Source organism: Lepeophtheirus salmonis, chromosome 6, assembly GCF_016086655.4.
Source record: "Lepeophtheirus salmonis chromosome 6, UVic_Lsal_1.4, whole genome shotgun sequence".
In the NCBI taxonomy this organism is placed as follows: domain Eukaryota; kingdom Metazoa; phylum Arthropoda; class Copepoda; order Siphonostomatoida; family Caligidae; genus Lepeophtheirus; species Lepeophtheirus salmonis.
In genome coordinates, this window is record NC_052136.2 from 27,903,143 (window position 1) to 27,925,083 (window position 21,941).

Here is a 21,941-nt window from a genome sequence, read left to right on the forward strand (position 1 = left end):
ACAAGCGAGACGTGGTTTTAATCAAAAAGATAATCACCCCTCTTCTTCATGTGGAAGTTGCTATATACAATTGTACACAGGATAGACAAATCTCTACCGATGAGATCTAACTAATTATTAATAATAAAGTAAATGTCAAAATCATAGAATGGGACAATAAATATACTAATAAAAAAAATGTTAGAAATAAATCCTTCTTAAAGATTTAGAGCAAAAGCTAATTATGTAGTAATGTCCGGCGATATTACTCCTTATTAAGAGCATCAAAAAGATTTTCCCCCGTTATTTATGCTTATATAACAACATACCATTATCATGAAGGATATACACAATTGCTAATTATAATGCTACACCCAATGCAAATACCCCCGTTGTTGTGACCATTTAAGCTGTTGTTTTTGCCTTTTATGAGTTTTTTGAACATCATTTCTTGGAGCTTATGAACCATAGCTAATCCTTAAGTGACAAAAAGTAATATTTATTGACTATGTAATATTGGAAAACCTAATGATCATACCCAAGTCTTTAAGTGAAGAAACTAGTGTCAGACAAACTAGTTGCGAACCATCCAAAGCTACTACCCCTGTAGTTGTGACCATTTAAGCCGTTGTTTTTGCCTTTTATGTGTTGTGTATCACAATTCTTTATATTTTTAGCTATAATAGAATCAAACTTAATGATTAGATTTAAAAATATGAATACTTACTGTTAGATAGTACAAAATTCAGATTTCCATTTCGAAATTAGTAAATATTTTATACTTTTTACAGATAACTTGATCTTCATTTGGTGTGGATGCCTCAAAACATTTTTATATGTATTTCTATAAATGACATCAGTACCAACATGCTCCATTAATTTAATTATGGTTCTCCTGGAAGTGTATTTCTCCATAAATTTTTTGAACATAGATGATCAGCAATGGATAAGGTTATACTACATGCAATAAGCATCTTTGTGAGATCAGAGTTAAAGTCTTACTTGATGTATTCATCACTAACTTGATTTGTTAGATGAATATTCATGCTCTTGATATGATAATAATGAGTGGCGTGTAATTCTTAACAAGGGACTAAAGGCACATTTATATCGACAAATCCGACAAACCATCTGTTTCTTATCCGGTAAGTATTTTCCAAATTCCTGGTCCTCCATTTCCATAAATCTAGATAGAAGGCGACGTTATTTTAGGCATTTTATTCATTTTTCTATCGACTATCACCGTCTAATATTATATTGATATCGAATAATAAAGGCGGGAATGATAACGTTCTTGCTTGATAGAAGAAGATTTATATTATTTAATCAATGATGCCATAAGCATTTCTTAAGTATTTCTCCTCGCACGCTTTTCTATTCTTACCAAAATTATCAGCCCTACTTATTAGGTAGTACCAGACTTGTAGAGTATACATAAATACACTAGTGAGCTCGTTAAATGAAGCCCTACAGTTTTTGGGGCATAAAAAAGTGGGATACTCCAAACTAAAGCTTTACTCCAAATGAAATTACTAAACTAAATTGAATGTAGGAAAACGAGAACGCTTCCATGAATGCCTGGGTAGCCAAAGCTTTTTTTTTTTTTTTTTTGTCTAAAATGTATATGGGAATCATACAAAAATGAATGAAGCTCAAGTTCAAAACACTAATGCCCGACTAAAAATTACAATATTTTATTTTCAAAAAAGTAGAATAACCAGGTCCTTTGTTATTCATATCAATTTCATCTTAATCCCATATGTAAATATAGATTAATTAAGTCATAATTAATTATCAAAATCTATTATATATAACTTATGACCAATTCTTAATTGTACTGAGTCATTGTAATATATTGCATATTTGTAGCACGTCATCTCAAAAGGAAGCTAGGATAATGTTTCTCAATATTGAACATAAAATACATTTTCCTACAGATTATAGTTAATTTCAAGGAACAAATGATTCTGATTAATCCTTTGGAGGCACCGCTAATTGTACTTAAATTATCCAAAATTCACTGCCACAATAATAGAATTAGGAAATTAATCAATTATATTTCTAAGACAATATTGAATCAAATTAAGTCTAATAGATAAATCGGAGTTTTTAAACTACAGTTAACACTCGGCTATTTCAATTCATCCCACAAATTTCAATTCGATGCCTTTAATTGGCCGTAATATCTCTTTGAAATATTGCCTGCCATTTTATTAATATAAATGATTGAACTTTTGTACATATATATGATTCGTGTATTTTTCATAAAAATAAATAGTTTTTTTTTTTAAACTAACCCTGACATGTTGACGACACTGAAAAAATATATTACAGTCAAGATTAATAGAAATACTATAAATCTTGTTTCCAACCAATAACGTTAAACATATTATCTAATTCCAATATCCACTCAATGTGAAGTACTTTAAATCCATACCAAAAATTACAGCCAAAAATAAAAAACAAAGAGTTTGAGAATGTGTTTCATAGAGTACAAGATAAATTAAATTTTTACTGCGTAAAAGGGACATTAAAAATGATTATGTACTTTTTAGTGTGGTTAATTCAAATTTACAAGAATATTAATACCAGGGGCATCTGCAGGGGTGGGGGCTTCAGGTTCCTTCCCAATTTCATATTACCTCTGAATTTGCATACTAGTATTTTACTTATACCGTGGACAACTACACCCCTTCCGAAATTACTATCACTTAATGTGACAGAACGCTAAAATCTCATTTATAGCGTTGATCCTTTAAAAAAAAATTCCATTCCGTTAACAAGCCTGTATATATCTATCAAGTTTTATTAATTGAATTAATTCGAGTTCGAATTTTGAGCATTGGGTTAAGTCGAGCCCGCGTAAAGGAATAAGGGAAAAAATGAACATCGATAAATCGAAGTTCAATAATTAAGTCACTGGCTACCTCAATAAGACTATCAAAGAACTAAGTGCTAATTAGAAAAAAATATGACAACAAAATTTATTTGGAATTATACAATAAAAATGTAGGAACAGGATAGATTAAGTCTAAACAACTACTATTTTTATAGTATTGATCAAGGTTAATAGTAATATATGTATTACTATTATACATGTATATTATTTCTATATAATACTCGAATCCAATACAACAATACAGGTAATGTGTCTATAACGACGTTGTCAAGAGTAATATTACGAACCGAAAAAGTATAAAAAAATAGCTAGATGGCATGGCTCCCTTTGTTTACATGTCTAGAAAGATCGCCTAATAACAACAACAAACAAATATTGATCGTTATATTCGTCTCATATTCAATATTATATTATCTATTGATATTCTTTGAACAAGATAGTGGAATGGGATCTTTATTGGATATTCGTGACAATCTTGTATCTCGCTACTCATCTTTGGGATCTTGTGAGTCTATTCAAAAGAATGATGGATCCTCTTTCCTCCTAATACGTCCCTCTATTATCGAATTGAGCGGATATTTGCCAAAATTATATGTGGTAGTAGAATTAGGGACTGTCAAACTTCTTTCATATCATGGAAAGGTCTTGAAAGAGGAAAGATTAGATGGAGGGCACATTCTGGATCGCATAAATGAAGGAAAATTATTTATGTGTCTTGGAATTGGGAATCAGGTGTGATCTTTAAGACTTGAGTAGTTGAGACTTGAGATACGAAGTATTTCTTATTAATTAATCTAATTTCAGACTTTGAATGATTCTCTACTTAAGGATGTGTATTCAGAACCATCCAAAGGGGAAGGAGAGATCGCATTTAGGAGTCGACAATGTTCATTCTTTTTGGAAAACACTCCTGGACTCTGCAACGAATGTCAATCCCTGCTTACTATACTGAACAATATGGAAGATAGTTATGAAAATGATACACTGGAAAATGACTGGAGCTTATCAGAGCTTAAAGAAGAAGACGAGGATGAAATCCTCAATGAAGAAAATATGAATATCAACGAATGCTCAAAATGTCTCAAAATATTCAAAAATAATTCTTCACTCAGTCGTCATAAGCGAAGGTGTCCAAATTATTCGGGGACTAATGAACAGAAATTAGAGCTTAAACAAGAACAGGAAGCTTTCCATGAGGACAATATGTCTTCTAACGAATGTTCGAAATGCCTCGAAACATTCAAAAATATTTCATCACTCAATCGTCACGAGAAACACTGTCTAAAGGACCCTGATTTTGTGGAAGAGAAAGAAATATCTAAACGTAAACTTTTTTCCATTGATTGTTCCATTTGCCTCCTAAAATTAACTACAAAAAGCTCTTATATTCGCCATTCTAATATTCATGAAGAGCGTATAAACCTTAAAGAAGTCATTAACTGCCCTCTTTGTGGACATTCCTTAGAGAATCGTAGGCTTTTAAATGCACATTTCCATGAATCACATGATGCCTCAAAAGGATGTTGTGTGCTTTGTTTTGAAATAATTTCCAACGAAAATTTATCTAAACATTTTGAAAAACATCACAATTGTAAACCTAAAAAACATTTGTGTTCTGAATGTGGCAAAAAATTCAAATTGCCTAGTGATCTTCAAAATCACATTGCTTATGCTCATGATATAGGAGGTGAAAAATCCGTTGTTTGTGATCAGTGTGGTAAAGTTTTGCCTCACCGTACAGCATTAACAAAGCATATTAGAAGATCTCATGACAAAACCAAGACATATACTTGTCCCAAATGTAATAAAGTCTTTTTTGAAAATTATCGTCTCAAAAAACACCTTAGTATTCACACAGGGGTAAAACCTTTTAAATGTTCGCGTTGTAAATATTGCTGTGTCAGGAAGGATAACGTATTTATTCACTTACGCCGGGTTCATAAAATAGTACCTACCTCAAATGACGTTGTTACTATTACAGATCAAATTAAATCAAGTGAGTCCGCTATCACTCAAAAGACAGAAAGTGGGGCTTAATAGTTACAATTTAGCATCTTTATACTTTTATATAAATAGTTCCTAATCATTTAATTTTCGTGGCTATTTTAGTTTTTCATTTATTATATTTTCGAAAAATGTACTTTATAATATGGATGATTTGTCTTAAAATTTCGCCCTTCAGTGTAATTAAGTTTTCATTTTAGGATATGTAATTTATTATGCATACATTTATTAAAAACCTTTAAATTTGCTTTAAAAAAATATTTTCCTATAATTTTTCATTATTGTGATGAATGGGATGTCCCATTAAATGTATTCCGCGTAAAGCGGCTCCATAGCAAGCATTTCCTTGTTCAACAAATTCAACAGGAATATCGTAAGCAAGTTTTATTTCCTTTTTTAGAATTTCATTCCTGAGTAATGCGGATCCAGATCCCATAATGAGTTCTATTCCCGCGTTTTTTAAATCTTTGGTTCCCATCATGGATGCCATGTTCTGCACAATTCCTCGACAAATACCATGAGTTATGGAACCAAGGTTTAAATTAGCTGGAACTACATTGGATACTTGGCCTTTCTCTTCTGGATTATGTCTTTCTCCAAATATTGTCGGTCTAATTTGTAGTGGGTTTTCCTCATCACAAGCATTGTCCCCATGAGTTAATAATTTATCCCAAATCTTTGATTGAGGAATGCTTAAGCCTAAGTCAATGACCCAACATTGAACGGCATGAACAAATTCGGCCAAAGCATTACCACCAGTTAGACTTGCTGCCACTGCCATATACTGATTGTCAAAAAATGGAAAATATTCAATGATTTCATTTTCATCCTTGGGTATGAAATGACTCTCTTGTATTATGAAAGCAATTTGAGCTGATGTAGATAAATTAAGTACTGCCGATTTTTTATTCTTTATTGTAGCTAAAGTTGAACATTGAAAATCTCCTAGTGATGGAGAAATCGGAGTTCCTTGAGGAATATCAAACCACGAGTTTTTGAGAAATTGATCTTCATTCGAAATGTTGGGGAGAAAATGCAGAGGAAATCCTTTTATTTCCCTTAGCTGTTCTGCGTTCCATTGTCTAGTGATCGTATTACAGTAACCAAAGGATGCAGCATTTTGAAGAGAGATACTTGGGTTCTCTGTTTCAGTTATCATTCCAATTATAAAGTCCATGATTGTTCCACAGTAATCGTATCTCTTTAACAAGTTCCTTTGATGTAACCATATTAAGGTTGAGCACCCATATCCACTACCAACCCTCAAATGGGAATTAGGCCGAGGAAGAGTACTCAAAAACTGAGAATCACATCTTTTATCTTGCCATGTATACAATGGGCTAACATCCCCAACCTCGAATTGGTCTGAAGAATTTTTACATTTCCTTCGCCAACCAGATGTTTTATTCCATAGAGTAACACCGTGCATTTGACCACAAAACGTAATCCTTCTAACTTTTGATAGATTTTCTTTTGGCAAGCGATTCATACAAGAATGTAAAGCATAGTATATGCGACTAGGATCTTGTAAATCCCCTCCAGGAATGTCTGGAGTTATTCTAGCGGCAGTATCTTTTTTCTGTAAAGAAATTACTTTTTTAGTGGCTACATCAACAAGACAAACCTTAACACTTGTTGTTCCAATATCGACTCCAAGTAATAATTCTTTTATCGACATATCCATGACTGAAATAATTTTAATGTCAGTTTAATCGATTAATCACAACAACAAAAAAGTATATATAAAAATATGACGAATCGAATTGTAAATTTTGCTTACGATTGTATAAATTGAAATATTTTTTTGTGAATACACATGAAACAAATATATGCATAAATCTTACTGAATCAATATGCTTATTAGCTATTTGAAAATTCTCCATATGTTGTTGTGAAAATATGGAATAATTAAACTTGATACTTGTTGTCATTACTAAAATCTAAATAGCTCACACTTATTTATTTATTTAAAAAAAATTATATATATTATCAATATTACTGCTCTTTGCATTATTTTAGTGATGTAATGTTAAATTGATCAAAGTATCTAACTAATCTTCCACGTTCATTTAAAAAATCTAAATAAACCCCTTGAAATAACGTTTGGGCGAAGTATAAGTTCTAATAATACAATCATATATAATTTCTGGAATAAATCATGCATACACCTTTACTTGGTAAAAATGATAAAATTACAGGCATATATCGAAGCCGTACATTTTGGAGTCCGCCCAGTTCGTAGTCCAAGTCCAAGACTTGAGCACTGCAGCTTTCATTAAACATAATATTTAGTAGCAATAAATAGTCGTATTATATATTTAGATTTAATTTCAAAAGAGTTAAAAAACAACGTATATTTCATTAATTAGTCATTGGTTGCACGGACAAAAAATAAAAATAAGACATGTATAACTATTTTCTTCTAATAGCTAAGTTGGACTTTGTACATAATATTAATTTGTATGTAAAAAAAATACTGGAATCCATGCGAGCGTCAAACTATCATAAAATATCTTCGTAAAATGAGAGCTATTCCATAAATACTCTGAGTCCAAAAATCAAATGACAGCTATTTTTAGTATATATTTTTCAAAATCATACTGGTACCAAGTCTAAGTCAATAATAAAAATATTTATGATTTTTTTTTTTTAAATCCACAGTTGTTCAGAAAAAATTAAATTTAAGGAAAAAAATTTCAAAAATTAAGTCTTTTGGAGAAAAAAGTGAAAAATCCACAGCTGTTCACAAAAAAATTCAAAACTCTATAGCTATTCACAAAAAATTTCAAAAATACATTGCTATTCTCAAAAAAATTATTTTATTTAGAAAAAAAATCAAAATATTAAATTTTCTAGTAGAAAGCAAAAATTCCTTAATTTGGGAAGGGGGTGCTACAGCCCCTCGAGCCCACTAACTGCGGATACCTTTGTCCATAGGACTATATACAAGAAAAAAAATGTATCAAAAACGATCATTCTGGACTTTATACTTTACAGAGATTTAAGTGTTTAATTATGTAATCGGTAATTATGTTTTTGTATTCCAATACTTATTTCTTTATTATACTAAATCATTGTAATAATTTCGATTATGACTATTACTCCCCATAAGATTTTGAATTTTTTATCAATTAACAAAAATATATAAACAAATCAAGGAGTGATTCAATGACACAGAGGAACACAAAATATTTAATATTTTACTTAATTATAATTACATATGTCCCATCAAGTCTTTTATTTTATTCAATTAGAATTTTAGTGTCTCAAAGAGGATGTATGACTTGACATTTGCTTCTACACCCACCTAAAAAGTGGGATCACTCAAAAAATACCAAGTCGAACTAAAGTCCTTGAAGATCCTTATTTTTTAAATCGGTATTTTTTAAAATTAAAGATGGAATATTTATCTATAATATGAGCTATGTTACTCTTTATCACTATAAATGATGAATAAGTTATAATGGTATCAAGAAGAGTCGTTTTTCATCATTTTTCAGCCTAAAAATGAAAATATCTTAAAATCAGAAGAGGATACAGAATCAATAAAAACACTTGTACATCAGTTACATTCATCACACTTCCATTTGATGATTCTCTTAATGATGAAAAATGTATCTAGACGATAATAGTCTCGAATTACTATAGGTAATCTCAAATATTTCTGAAACCTGACAACCCAGAGAAAAACTGAAATCCCCTTTGGATTTAGCGATCAAAGAAAAATTATATTCTTAACTTAATTTCATTGGTGAAAATTTTGAGCCTCTAATTGTTCCCCTGTGTTATTTGAAAATGCTTCTGATATTGTGTCATCAAAAAGGCTTTTAATTGCTTTTAATAAGGAATAATTTTAAACTATAATCTACCTATTAATAATTATATTTTTTCATAAAATTTAATATTTGAAATTTATTTTTTTTAAATTTTTTCCAAAAAATTAAATTTTCAAAGAAGAAAAATGTGATAAAATATATATAAAAGCAAGAAAAATTCAAAATGGTGCGGAGAAAAATTAAAAAACGATCCTGTAACACAGCATTTCTTAACCTGGGTTCGATCAAATCCCAGGGATTCGCGGATACACTCTCAGGAGTTTGCCAAGCCCCCGCATTCACTAACGCGACTGTTGACTGGGGTAACCTGTTTTTAGTACGAGTTTGCCGCAATAGCATTGAATCACTCAGAGTGGGGGGATACCACAATGATAAAACGACGGGGGTGGACCGCTGTGAGATTCAAGAAAGTTTTTTCTCGTTGTTATATTACAAATATTGAGTTTCTTAGTAACAATGTATTATACATAAATACTGCCCATTCTTGTTATTTGCGATGTTACACTCCGTTTGTTCATAATTGGCTGCAGGTGATCAGGCCACAATCAAAGAATTCTTGCGTTGTACTAAAAAAATGGTAAAGATAATTTTTTTTACGACAAAATAGATATGATTTTTTTTTAGTATTTCTTTTCTAAAAAGAATAGGGAATACGCTGGGTTAATAGAAATACAAGGTTGGACCATCATGTAATCGGGCTTGCTAGAATTTTCAATCTGATGTATTGCACCGACTGCTGGGCAAGACAGGGAGATTTTGACAAAACACGCAAACACTTATAGTCTATGACGTCACTATTGCTAGAATTTTTGAATTTAATTTATGGTACCGGCTGCTGGGCAGGAAAAACAGATTTTGACAAAAAACGCAAATACTCATCTACTATGACTTCAATATTAAAAGCGTGGGGGAAGTCAAACATGTGTAGTACATGCGTTATGGTATAACCTTGTATTTTTATTAGCCTTGGGAATACGTACAATATGGATTCACGTATAAAAAGGACCGCGATGGAAGTCATTGTCCTCAATGCATGATTTGCACTGTCAATTGAGCAATTCTAGTCTAGTACTGGCAAAAGTGAAGGCACATTTATGAAAGAAGACGTGATAAATGAAGACTTTTTATTTTGTAATCCTCTTATAACAACAAGCAGTTAATGTGATAAAACTCGTGAATGACTCTTCAGAGACAACAATCTTTCATGGAATATGCTTCTACAGTTTGTTTGAAGAGACATTTAGCCATGCTGGAACGATAATTTGTTTTTGGACTACTAGTGAAGTACAATTCACCACACATCATTGTTACACACTGTGTTCTACACAAGCATGCGTTAGCAACAAAAACATTGCCTCCAAAACTGGCAATAGTATTTATGATTGCTGTTGAAAGTGTGAACAACGAACAAAATTGTACTATGAAGCACTGCATCTTCAAAGAGCTGTGTAAGGAAATGGGTTCGAAATTCGAGATACTTCTGATCAATTCTGTTGCTCTCAATCATCTCAATCGACAATGCAGGGCGTTGGAATATACATTACCGAAGCAGAAGAAACCCTGGAGGCATTTAAAAAAAGCTACTATTATGGAAACGACAAATAGAGAATTATAACTTCGCAAACTTTCCCCTACTGGACGACTGTGTTAGTAAGATCGAAGACATGGCTGGAAAAGGAGACATTTCTTTATCTGGAGAACTGAAGCAAGCAATTACCATGCAGTTAGAAGAATTTGCAAAGTCTCTAGAGAGATACTTCCCCACCTCAGGTTCTTATCCAGCATGGGTGAGACGGCCTTTCACGTTTATTGATGCGACAACACACGTGAACAATGAATATTTGGTGAAATCATTTAATTTCAGCCGAGCCAGCTCCAACAACAACTCTTCAAAAAAACAATATTGTCAACGTTTTGGTGTCAGAAATCGTACCAAACCCTCTTATTTTTAAGAAACCCCTGGAAATACTTATACCGTATTTTTTTGATAAGTCCTTTTTGAGGATGGTTGACATAAGGAGGAAGAAAAGAAACATACTTTGTTGCGAAAACGATATGAGAGTGGCACTTGCCAATAAAAAATTATGCATTTCTGAACTTGTGTCTAAAAGGCAAAAGTAAAAGACCTTGATTTGCAGCAAATATTCATTGAGTTATATTTTTGTATAAAATTCATGTTTCGTTGGTTTTATTCTTTGAACACAGTAGTTTTTCGGTACAACTGTTGCATGGTTCATTTTTTCCACTGATAAAATATATATTTATATTTTGAAGAAATCATATTTATTTTTTCAATCACGAAGGGGTTCGGTGAATGCATTGAGGGAGCTTGCAGGGTTCAGTTCTTCCAATAAGGTTAAGAATCACTGTTCTAACAACTTTATATCCCGTTCTTCCTTCCTATTATTCGAAAGTGTCATCTAACTGTCATGTTCTACGAACACCACCAACAGACGGAAGTAATGGACCGGAGTAAAGCCAATAAGAAGACCTTTGGATTGGGGGTACAATCATACACTAAACATATATTCTATAAGGGATTATACTTAAAAAGATGTACATAAATATAACTATTAAAATATATCAACTCGTAAAACAATAGGTACATTACTATCTATTTAAAACAAATCCCTACGTTATGATCTAAAAGTATAAAAAGACAATACATAAGACCACCCCTCGTTCAACTTGTACTCGAGGATGAAGTTGATTAATGTGTCTTTTAATCATTCCTTGTGGGGTCTTAACAGACCACAGTACATCCCCAATCTTCCTTTATATCACTCCAGCTACCCACTTGGGCTGGCGAAGTGCTTACCAACGGCACCACACGACCATTTTGAATTTAAAATTTTTCGTTCTTGATGAAGGAGGAGGAGGAGACGGAAGGTATCCATCCAATAGCGTACGAATATGGTGTGAGCCCAACAGCTCAGCTGGCGTGCTCCCACATTCTAACGGCGTTGCCCTGTATGCAAACAAAATTTCCTCAAGTGATGCTCCTAAATTCTTCTTGATTCAGCTTGCCCATTGGACTGCGGATGATATGGGGGGAGAGAAGGAATGGGCTACCCCCCATTCGGACATCTTTGCTATGAAAAGATCACTTGTGAATTGTGAGCCATTGCCGAATGTATTTTCTCCGGGAATCCAAAACGCGAAAACCACACAAAAAGTTGCCTAAGCGTAGCCTCTGACAATGTATTCGTCATGTACGCCGCTTCTATCCACTTGGACCCAGCATCCATTAGTATTAAAAAAATCTTTGCCCTTTATCTTTCCATAATCAACGTGGACTCTTTCCCATACATTCGCAGGCGAGAAGGGAGTGAATTGTGACGCCGGGCCGGAGCATTATCTTGCAGGTGGATCACTGCTTGTGTATGTTTCATTGTACTTCCTTTGGGGTCGTCGAATATAATATAATGCTTCTCCTTTAGAATTTCCACACAGGATTCCGTAGAAGCGCCAGCCGTACATGTGTTGGTGGAATTGCTCAACTTCACCAACCTGAAATTTAGGCAATCACGAAAACCCAGGATTGGCTGCCCAATAGGGGATGCAATAAACTTACGAACCACCGGGTCAGAACCATTTAATGCAACCAACAACCTGATAGAGCCCAGAGTCTTGACCTTTACCCCACCAAAAACCTCTATTGGACCCGTATTCTTGATCACCTTTGACATATCCACCAGATGTTTCGGTAAGATATTCACGTTCGATCCAAGGTCTAGTAACAGTTTAACTCTTCTCCCATTTATCCTCAGGAAGGCATAGACCTTATCCCCATCTCCATCATTCAACTGGAAAGAGATGAAAGAACTAGACGGCGCAGATGGCTGACAGCATACTCTAAAATGGCCCATCTTCCCACACCGGGAACACTCCTTGCCAAACGCAGGTCATTTTGTCTTCTGGAAAATATGGCTTCTTCGACAAAACTTGCAGTTCCCTCTGTCCATCTTTGGATTAGCCTTTTGCGTCGACCACGTCCCTTTGGAGCGACAGAGATCTTTTGGCCCCTTATACTCGGATGCCATTACAGTTTCACTCGATCCCATTTCTTTAGCGTGGCTGATGGAGGTTTCCAATGCTCTGGCTAATGGTAACACGTCTTTCAATTTTGTGCTACCTCTCTCGAAGACAGTTTGGTGGAGCCGTGGGGACGACGTGTTCTTAACCACCACGTCGATAATAATTTCGTCTTCGAACGAAACTTTGCAACTCCCACACGCAAACCAACCAAACTTTGCCTGGCCACGCAACCGAGTCACGTAATCATCCACAGGTTCCCCGACTCCCTGTTTCATCTCAGAGAGCCGGAAGCGTTCAAACAACATACTTTTTGTTGGGGAGAAAGCATCCCGAATTGCCCTTACCGTCGAGGTGAAGACGTCCTCCTCAGGCAAAGCAACAATCTGTATGGTGTTGAACCATTGTTGGACCTCTGTAACCAGCATAGTGAAGCAGAAGAGACTTTTTACGTTCTAGGGACAATTCCCCAAACAAGGACACGTAAATTTCGAATTTGTCCCACCATGAGGACCATCTATGGCCCCTTCGTGGACCATCCATCACAAATGGAGAGGGCTGCCGTATCCCAGGCTGTCTTGTCGTGCCTGAAGCACCATCTCCAGAGGCTTGAGCCCCATCGTTGAAGTCGAAGGACTTGGGATCACCCTCGATGTACTCTCTCACCAATGCCACGAGTTCCAATTTCTTTTTACCCCCTCAATTCGAATTCAATTTTGAATTGTCAAATTGTAGTCAAGTTGAAGGTGTGGAAAATATACTCTAATATATCGGTGGATATATCGCTAATGCAATATTCAAAAAAGGAGTAAATGAATGTTGTAGGGATATGCTTAGCTCATCTAATCATCTTACAATTTTAGTCGATAAAAATCGTAGCCATCAAATTATTGATTATTTTTTTATTTAACTTAATTTGGGTGAACTTGTGAGACGAAGTGATTTTATGTTCCTGACTATAATCCATATTTATAATTTACTAAAGTTACCCCAAAAGAACTTGAAGTAAAATTAATTTATCCCAATCTAGTGACATGATGTTTAATTCATTTGTCACTAGGAAGTAAAAGTATTTCTTTATAGCATGGAAATAACACACAAGGAAAATCCAAACATCCAAATTTTATGACATATTTTTATTTGGTTGAATTGTTAGAGATTTAGAGGGACATTTAGTTTTTTTTATTAAAAAAAATACCATTGGGAATGTGTATATGTGTATTTAGAGCACCTTTTAATACTGATAATTTAAAAAAAAACGATACTCAATTATCCTTAATAATTATTTATTTTGCTTTATGTGATATATATTTCATTAGTTTATAACTTTATTAACATAAGATAATTAATAGCATAAAAATAATGGGTTTTACTCTATCAAGCATTATTATACAATTTGCATATTAATAAATGGTTATCCTTTTTTCTGAGTAATATGTCTAATATACTAAGGTCTTTTCGAGTCCGGATATATGTTTCGATGCTCTTCAACAAATTGTAAAAAGATTCGTCAGTTGTTAACGAGCCACTGTATTCTCTAGTAAGTGCCACCCCTCGTTCTGCTTGGTCATTGACAACTTAAAGAGCATCAATTATTTCAAGAGATTTCATATAATCATTGTTAATTGGGCCACAATTTTGGATCAACTTTTAAAAACTCTTCAGGGAGTTTCAGCATCTCAATGAATTTTTAGTCTTTTTTCTAACAAAGTCTTCTAAATTTTTATGGATAGTTTTTTTCGTTGAATTTTGGTCTTGTTTTTCCATATTTTTCATTCCAAATAATTTTTTTTTTCGTTGTCAAACTCACTCGACGATCAAATTCGATTAGACACTTTTGGTAGATCAAGAGCTGATGCAACTTCTGCAGTATTTATAGTTTTTCTTCCTCTTTTAAAATTGATTGAGTAGACCCCAGTTCTTCTCCCTCCTCAATATTTTCGTTGTATAAATATAATACGAGTAGCTAATATATGCCGAATGGATTTAAATTGTAAACATAAGTATTTCAGATGTAAATATAAGAAATATTTCTTCATAGAGGGCGCTTTGATATTTTGGACACATGTGCAGGTCCGATAAATTGGACAAATTTCACATCCCAAAATGAAGGGACAATACAATTAAAACAAAGAATTATGTTTTGATGAAGGGAAATAGTAAAAATTAAAAAAATATTGCACACAACAAGTTCTTTATGTATTAGTTATCTCTTCAAATAGTTTGAATTGTTATTCATATTATGAATATTTTTTTCTCAGAATAATCTTAATATATCTTAGAGTAAATTACGTAATCTTTAAAAAATAATAAAAATAAAAAGCTGTATTATGAATTGTTTTAAGATAATTGAGGGAGAAGTAATTTTTTTTTTTTGAAAAATTGGTAATTTTCAAAAGTTTGAGGTCGTTCAGCTACCTTCAAATATTTATCAATTTCGCTGAAACATTACCGATTGTGTTTTTTTATCAATAAAAACGGATTTTGATCCACCAATCCGGAGATTTTAACAAAATCAAAAATAAAAAACACCCTATTGCAAATCCGTCGTATTAAGACCTTTTCACATCCAGGGCCTCTAATATTATTTGTTTGGAGTCTCAAATTTGACTTTACCTACTGCAAAAAAAGAGCTTTGATTGCATAGAAATGATTCCAAGTAGCACATATATCGTTGATTTTATATTTATACTATATATTCAGTTATTTCTTCGTTGTATTCTTAAATTCTTAATGTAGAATTCAAATCTTTATTTTTCATCAATATAGTCAAATAAAATTTATTATTTACTTCCGGCTTGAAATTTATGGGGTTCATATATCCAGAGTAATGAACCGGAAACTAAAATTCACCCATTTGACCCTACCTTTGTAAGTAAACATCAATTGCTCTCCCCATAGAGATAAAATTTTATTTATTTTAATGTACTAGTATGAGCCTGTCCGTTCCACGGACACATGCCCCCCCCATTTATGCACAAAATGCTGGTGGTTAAATAATTTAAAAATTAAAATAAATAATGTTATTCATAACTTATGTTTGTCTATTTGAATCAAATGTAAAAGTATCTAATTTATTCCAGAACAATAATTAAAAAACCCAAGAACGTCAAAAAAATATTTGGGTAGCCTCCTGGGTTTGATAAAAAAAGTTTATGCTCGTCATAATTACTCCTAAACAGATATTTTGTACGACAATATTCCCACAGTTACGCATGCTTTGAAGACAACACAACAAATATTAGGTATGTTACAAAAGAGGGAGTGTTCTAATCTTTTTTCTCCCCCATATACTAAGTTGCTCGAACAGCTGATCGATAAGAAGATTCATGACGCATAAAACGACATAAATATGTACATCTTTCAAATAATAAATTTGATTACTTTCTCTTAAAGACATTACAAAAAAGTATCCTCATATTGTTCTAGAGGGTTTTAATTATATTGGCATTGCAAAAATTCAAGAAAAAGTCGTAACATACAGCTTCATTTAATAACTTAAAGTGACTTCCGAATTGGCTTTGACATTTGGGCCAAAAATGACCCTTCTAATTAATATAATTTTTTTTAAAGCGTAAGGAAGCTTGAAAAATTTTTTATTTTTAAAAATTGATTGAGAGCATCATTTTTTATAAGATGAAATAGTTTGTAGTCGCTAATAAATAGAAGATGTAATGAACTGCAGATTTGTGTGGCAGTTTCTGGCAAAACATCAACACCTCCAGTTGACAGAGAAAAATCTTAAAAACATCTAACAAACCTTGAATATTTATCGTATTATTAGTGAAAAAAATATATAAATTGATTGACGGAATCCATTTTTATGAGAGCAAGATGTTTGTTGTCACTAATAAATAATAAGACTATTTCTTTATCTTTAAATTGGCTTCGACGTTTTGGGCCAAAAACTCCCCTTCTAATTAATAGAGATTATTTTTGAACGTAACAAAGCTTGTACATTTTTTTATTAATTAGTGAAAAAAATGTGTCAATTGATTAAGAGCATGAGTTTTTATGAGAATTTGAAATTTGTAGGCGGTTATAAATTATGAGAAGATTGTCATGTTTTTGTTATCGTCATTATTTTCCGATCACTAAACTTCGTGCAACCACATCTAGGAAAGTATAGGTTTCCTGATTCAAACTACGACAGTCCTAAATTTAGAAACACATAAAATGAGTAAGATAGTAATAACAAACTGCGTGCGTCATATTTTATACGCCAGTCTTTAGTACGTGCAAGGACTCCTGTAACCAGGACTGCGCTCACGTGTTTCCAATATGGGTCTTTGTTTATTTAGAATTTGTATATTCTAAATGGAATGTCTCTCTTCAAGTGTTTTGCTACAAAATAAAGAGTTTTTAAAAGTATCTTGCTAGGGAAAATAATAAAAATGAGGCTATGTATTTCTAATAGAAGTGGTATTCTATTAGTACTTTAATCAAAATAAACATTAAAAACATATAAAAAAGAAAAGGCACAATCAAAAAATACAAAGTTGGTCCAAGTCTGCAAGTCAGAAGATTTTGATTGAAATTTAGCTTTTTTTTCTATTAGCTTCTGAATTCAAAAGCTGCCATTCTCTTTTTTGTTAAAAATCGGATGTCATCATTCAGTTTAGCACTTAAATTTTGACCCATGACATTAAACAAAGCAAATGAAATTCTTTGAAGAAAAGCTGACCAGAAGTGGCCTTCCTTTCACTTTACTCCCACAACATCGATAATGTCAGAGTTGAAACTGTCCTGCATCCTGTTTATGAATGTGGCAACAAATGAAGCTCTAGAGATTTAGGGTGCCAAGTAAACTGTCTTTCTCTTCAGGAGTAGCTGTGATGTAAGATAACATGGAGTGAGCATAAAGACAGGAGAGGTAGAGATGGTCGGATGGAGTCGACAACCCCCCTCTGCTCATTATGTCCATGAACTCTTTCAGGTATACATGCTGATTGTTTGAGCTATCGAAGGTTATTGAGTCTGGAGGTGTGTGTCTGATGACCATTACCTCTTGGCATGATGTACAGCTGATCTTCTTCTTCAAAGAAACCCAATATACAAGGCAACTAAGTAGAAAGTATTACTCTCTCCCTTGGAAGCTAGTTCCTAGAGGTAATCTGGTTGCCAGTTAGTCAAAAATAAGCTCAGCTTTTACCAGGTCTTCATCCTGCAGACCTTTAATTTCTGAAGTAGACAGACCTGAAAATTTAAAAAAAGTCAAATATTGTTATGATATTATTATATTGTAAAAATAAGTAATACCTAAATAAAGAAGCTTACTATTAACAAATATCTTACTTACCTGAGAATTTGACAAGACTCAGAATACGAATCTTTTTCTCTGCTTCCAGGATCTTTCTCACGCTGATGTGGTAGATACCTCCACTTAGTTGTCTGTACCAGCCAAACCTTCTTTCAATGGGATCAGACTGGAACATGCCGAGGAGTATATAGGAGAAGTCTTAATCTAGGAGAAGACACTCTACCAGATCTGCTGCAGCAAGGCACGTCTGCTTTATTCCTAGGAAGGTTTCTGAGGCCAGGTGCTTTACTGTTTGCCACTCGATGAGAAAATCGACAAAACCTCTCAAGAAAGAGAGGACAAGTTTGTTCTTCTCAGAGATTGGTTTCCGAAGCTCATCTCTCTTTTTGTAGCCAACTCCAGTTGTCTTGACGTTTAGGATATTCCACATAGTCCTGAGCTCACATTCTCCCACATGAGTGCAGTTGAAATAAGACAAGGTGAATATTATTTAGCTGTTGGTTTGATGAAGAGGAGAGCCATTTGCTCACGAATGAAAGAGAGCTTAGAAGGTTGCTTAGGTTCAATCTCTGAGGAGCTTAGAAACTTCACTAACTTGTTAAAAATGTCTTCCCAGGTCTCTGTTTGATTCAATTCTTCTTTTGCTCCAAGAATGGAAGTCAAATTGATGGCTTGAATCACAGTGTTGGCCTTGCCTTCTGAGGTGATGTGTGACACTGCCTTTTTGTCAATCAACACACCAGTGTGGTACATTTTGAATGACATATCTGTCTCAAACTGGATGCTGGCTACTACGTGGGGCCAATTTTTCATCATGAGATAGCTTCAAAAGGGCAACACTTGGTTTTGTGATGAGGATGAAGTTTGATGGGAGTGTCTCCTGGGCCAATTTGTCACACCCATGTTGCACGCGTATTTGAATTCATGTTTGTGCGTGCCCAGTACTGCTTACAGGAGTCCTTGATGAAGCCAAGATACTTAGAGACAAGGTAGGTCAGTCTAAAGCTTTAGGTCAGTGATCATTTTTTTAACCTCGCCGGGCAGATATGACGTCTAGGCGATAAATAAGGGTGAAATTTTGGTAAGAATAGAAAAGTGTGCGATGAGAAAAGAATAAATACGCATGGCATCATTGATTGAATAATATAACTAAATATTCTTCTATCAAAAACGTTATCATTCCCGCAATTGTTATTCAATATTAATATATAATAGTCGATAGAGAACTGAATAAAATGCCTAAAATAACTTCGCCTTCTGTCTGGATTTATGGAAATGGAGGCCCAGGAATTTGGGAAATACTTACCGGACGAGAAACACATGGCTTGTCAGATTTGTCGATATAAATGTGCCTTTAGTCTCCCGTCTAGAATTAAACGCCACTCATTATCCTCATCTCATAACAAGAGCATGAATATTCATCTAAAAAATCAAGTTAATGATGAATACATCAAGTCAGACTTTAACCTTGATCTCACGAAGATGTTTATTGCATGTCATATACCCTTATCCATTGCTAATCATCCGACGTTCAAAAAATTTATGGAGAAATACACGGGTAACCCCATCCCTTCCCGAGGAACCATCATTAAATTAATAGAGGATGTTGGTAACGATGTCATCTCCAAAATCAATGAAAAAGTCGAAGAGGAGGATATTTTTGTTGCTGTCGATGAAACAAAAGATAATCAGGAGCGATCATTCACTGCTTTATTGATTGGTCCTTTGGGCGGCTATTTCTTGGGTCGTCCATATCTCATCAACGTGATAGACATTAAACGTGCTAATGCCAAGAACATAATAAATTTTGTTGTTGAGAGTATTCAGGTTACTCTTGGAACCAACTTATATGCTACTCGCCTGAAGGTGTTTATTACGGATGGAGCTTCTTATTGCAAAAAAGCTGGCGAAGACCTTAAAAGATACTACCCTCAGTTGAAACATATTATCTGCGTGGCTCATGGGCTCCATAACGTTGCTGAACTTGCTCGTAAAGAGTTCCCTAGAACAAATGAATTAATATCCGAAATCAAAAAAATATTTTTGAACGCTGGACTAAGAAAACGTAGATTCGCTGCTTCTTACCAAATTACCTTACCCCCAGCTCCAGTCATTACACGTTAGGGAACTTGGTTAAAAGCAGCAGATTACTATTTCAAGCACTTCATAGTAATCAGGGAATATTTAAGTAGCCTCCATAAAAAAATGCCTTCTATAATTAAAGCAAAGGAGGTTATTACTGACGAATATATATTTGAAGAGTTCACCACTATTCATAATACTCTCAATCAAATTTCTGGGGTCATCACAGCTTTAGAAGGACGATTGCCCTTACTTGTCAGCATTACCATCGTTGAACTGCTACGAAATGATATTAAGCTAGAGCCATTCCGATCTAAATTTGACCAATTTCCTATAAGAAAATCCAGCTTACAATGAATTACGAGACCTAGCCTGTGTTGAAGATTCAATTTATAGAAATACCCCCATTGTAAATTGTGAAGTTGAGAGAATTTTCAGCGTGTTTTTTCATATTTTTAAATCTAATCATTAAATTTGATTCTATTATAGCTAAAAATATAAAGAATTGTGATACACAACTCATAAAAGGCAAAAACAACGGCTTAAATGGTCACAACTACGGGGGTAGTAGCTTTGGATGGTTCGCAACTAGTTTGTCTGACACTAGTTTCTTCACTTAAAGACTTGGGTATGATCATTAGGTTTTCCAATATTACATAGTCAATAAATATTACTTTTTTGTCACTTAAGGCTTAGCTATGGTTCATAAGCTCCAAGAAATGATGTTCAAAAAACTCATAAAAGGCAAAAACAACGGCTTAAATGGTCACAACAACGGGGGTATTTGCATTGGGTGTAGCATTATAGTTAGTAATTGTGTGTATCCTTCACTATAATAGTATGTTGTTATACAAGCATAAATCACCAGCGGAAAAATCTTGTTTTGATGCTCTTAATAAGGAGTAATATCCCCGGACATTACTACATAATTTTTATATCTAAGATAAGTAATTAAGGTTTAAAATTTTACTGCATGGATTAACTTTTCTTTTCTTAGATAAACATGAAATAAATGAAAGTGGGATTCTAGAAGCTGTTCGTACTAAGATTGGAAGAAGATATGGATTTAAATCTAACATTATTTTATGATTTTGACATTTACTTTATTATTAATAATTAAGATCTCATCGGTAGAGATATATCTATCCTGTGCACAATTGTATATGCAACTTGCACATGAGGAAAAAAGGGTGATGATATTTTTTATTAAACCCCACGTCTGGCTTGTGTTTTGCAACCTAAAGTTATGACATATTGAACTGAATTCCGATGTTAGAACAAGAAAATATTATTTGGATCAATCTATTATTTCAATATTCTGTGTTTATAATTTATTGTTATTATTAGTTATATGATTCTAATTGTTTAATTTTGTATATTTAACTTAAATGTATGATGGTTTATTTTTTAGTATGTAGATTATATTTAATTTAAGCCTTCTATTTTAAACTTGGAACTTCAAATATATTTCGAAATACTCTACTTTGTCGTTTCATTAGCTATTATTCTGAGAATAAGGTTCATAATGAATTACAATTTCATAGAATGTGACGTTTTCAAATCCACTGTAACTGATAAAAACCGTCTAAGTCAATTATACGAAGTATATCTTTATTAAACATTTTGCTAATAAATACTTTCGTTATACCCTCAAAAGTCATTTAATAAAATAATATATATATAATAATTATAATACAGCAGGCAGATGATAATCTAATCAGTATTTCAACAATAATACCATATGTCTTTCTCCCCCCCTTCTCCTCGCACGCGTTTTTCTCTACAATATTGTCAACTATAGCTATAATAAAAGTACTCCCTAGCTCAATAAAACATAATATAGTCA

The 21,941-nt window shown here is 33.4% G+C and overlaps 3 protein-coding genes and 2 long non-coding RNA genes across 7 annotated transcripts; 3 read left to right on the top strand and 2 right to left on the bottom strand.

Moving 5' to 3' along the window:
• Positions 1-3,103: 3,103 nt before the first annotated feature.
• LOC121119797 (uncharacterized) lies at positions 3,104-5,140 on the top strand. The gene is made up of 2 exons (XM_040714592.2): positions 3,104-3,610; positions 3,683-5,140. Exons 1-2 carry the CDS (start codon positions 3,191-3,193, stop codon positions 4,913-4,915), a joined length of 1,653 nt encoding a protein of 550 aa, XP_040570526.1. The 5' UTR covers positions 3,104-3,190; the 3' UTR covers positions 4,916-5,140.
• Positions 5,089-6,855, bottom strand: LOC121119798 (sedoheptulokinase). Of its 2 annotated transcripts, none has more exons than XM_040714594.2 (2): positions 6,727-6,855; positions 5,089-6,568 (listed from the first exon to the last, which is right to left on the bottom strand). In XM_040714594.2, the coding sequence occupies exon 2, from the start codon at positions 6,564-6,566 to the stop codon at positions 5,148-5,150; it is 1,419 nt and encodes a 472-aa protein (XP_040570528.1). In that variant the 5' UTR covers positions 6,567-6,568; positions 6,727-6,855; the 3' UTR covers positions 5,089-5,147. The 2 variants fall into 2 exon arrangements, with proteins under 2 accessions (XP_040570528.1, XP_040570527.1); XM_040714593.2 differs by having other exon boundaries at positions 6,663-6,839.
• Positions 6,856-11,974: 5,119 nt separating this feature from the next.
• LOC121120980 (uncharacterized) lies at positions 11,975-13,740 on the top strand. Its single transcript, XR_011780859.1, has 3 exons — positions 11,975-12,099; positions 12,159-12,424; positions 12,489-13,740. It is a non-coding gene; the product is annotated as an uncharacterized lncRNA (long non-coding RNA).
• Positions 13,741-17,139: 3,399 nt separating this feature from the next.
• On the bottom strand, positions 17,140-18,229 carry LOC139905869 (uncharacterized). The gene is made up of 2 exons (XR_011780967.1): positions 18,053-18,229; positions 17,140-17,949 (listed from the first exon to the last, which is right to left on the bottom strand). It is a non-coding gene; the product is annotated as an uncharacterized lncRNA (long non-coding RNA).
• Positions 18,230-18,560: 331 nt separating this feature from the next.
• On the top strand, positions 18,561-21,576 carry LOC139905868 (uncharacterized). Of its 2 annotated transcripts, XM_071889652.1 has the most exons (4): positions 18,561-19,002; positions 19,229-20,723; positions 20,786-20,875; positions 20,935-21,576. In XM_071889652.1, exon 2 carries the CDS (start codon positions 19,283-19,285, stop codon positions 20,135-20,137), a length of 855 nt encoding a protein of 284 aa, XP_071745753.1. In that variant the 5' UTR covers positions 18,561-19,002; positions 19,229-19,282; the 3' UTR covers positions 20,138-20,723; positions 20,786-20,875; positions 20,935-21,576. The 2 variants fall into 2 exon arrangements, with proteins under 2 accessions (XP_071745753.1, XP_071745752.1); XM_071889651.1 differs by lacking the exon at positions 18,561-19,002 and having other exon boundaries at positions 19,093-20,723.
• Positions 21,577-21,941: the final 365 nt, after the last annotated feature.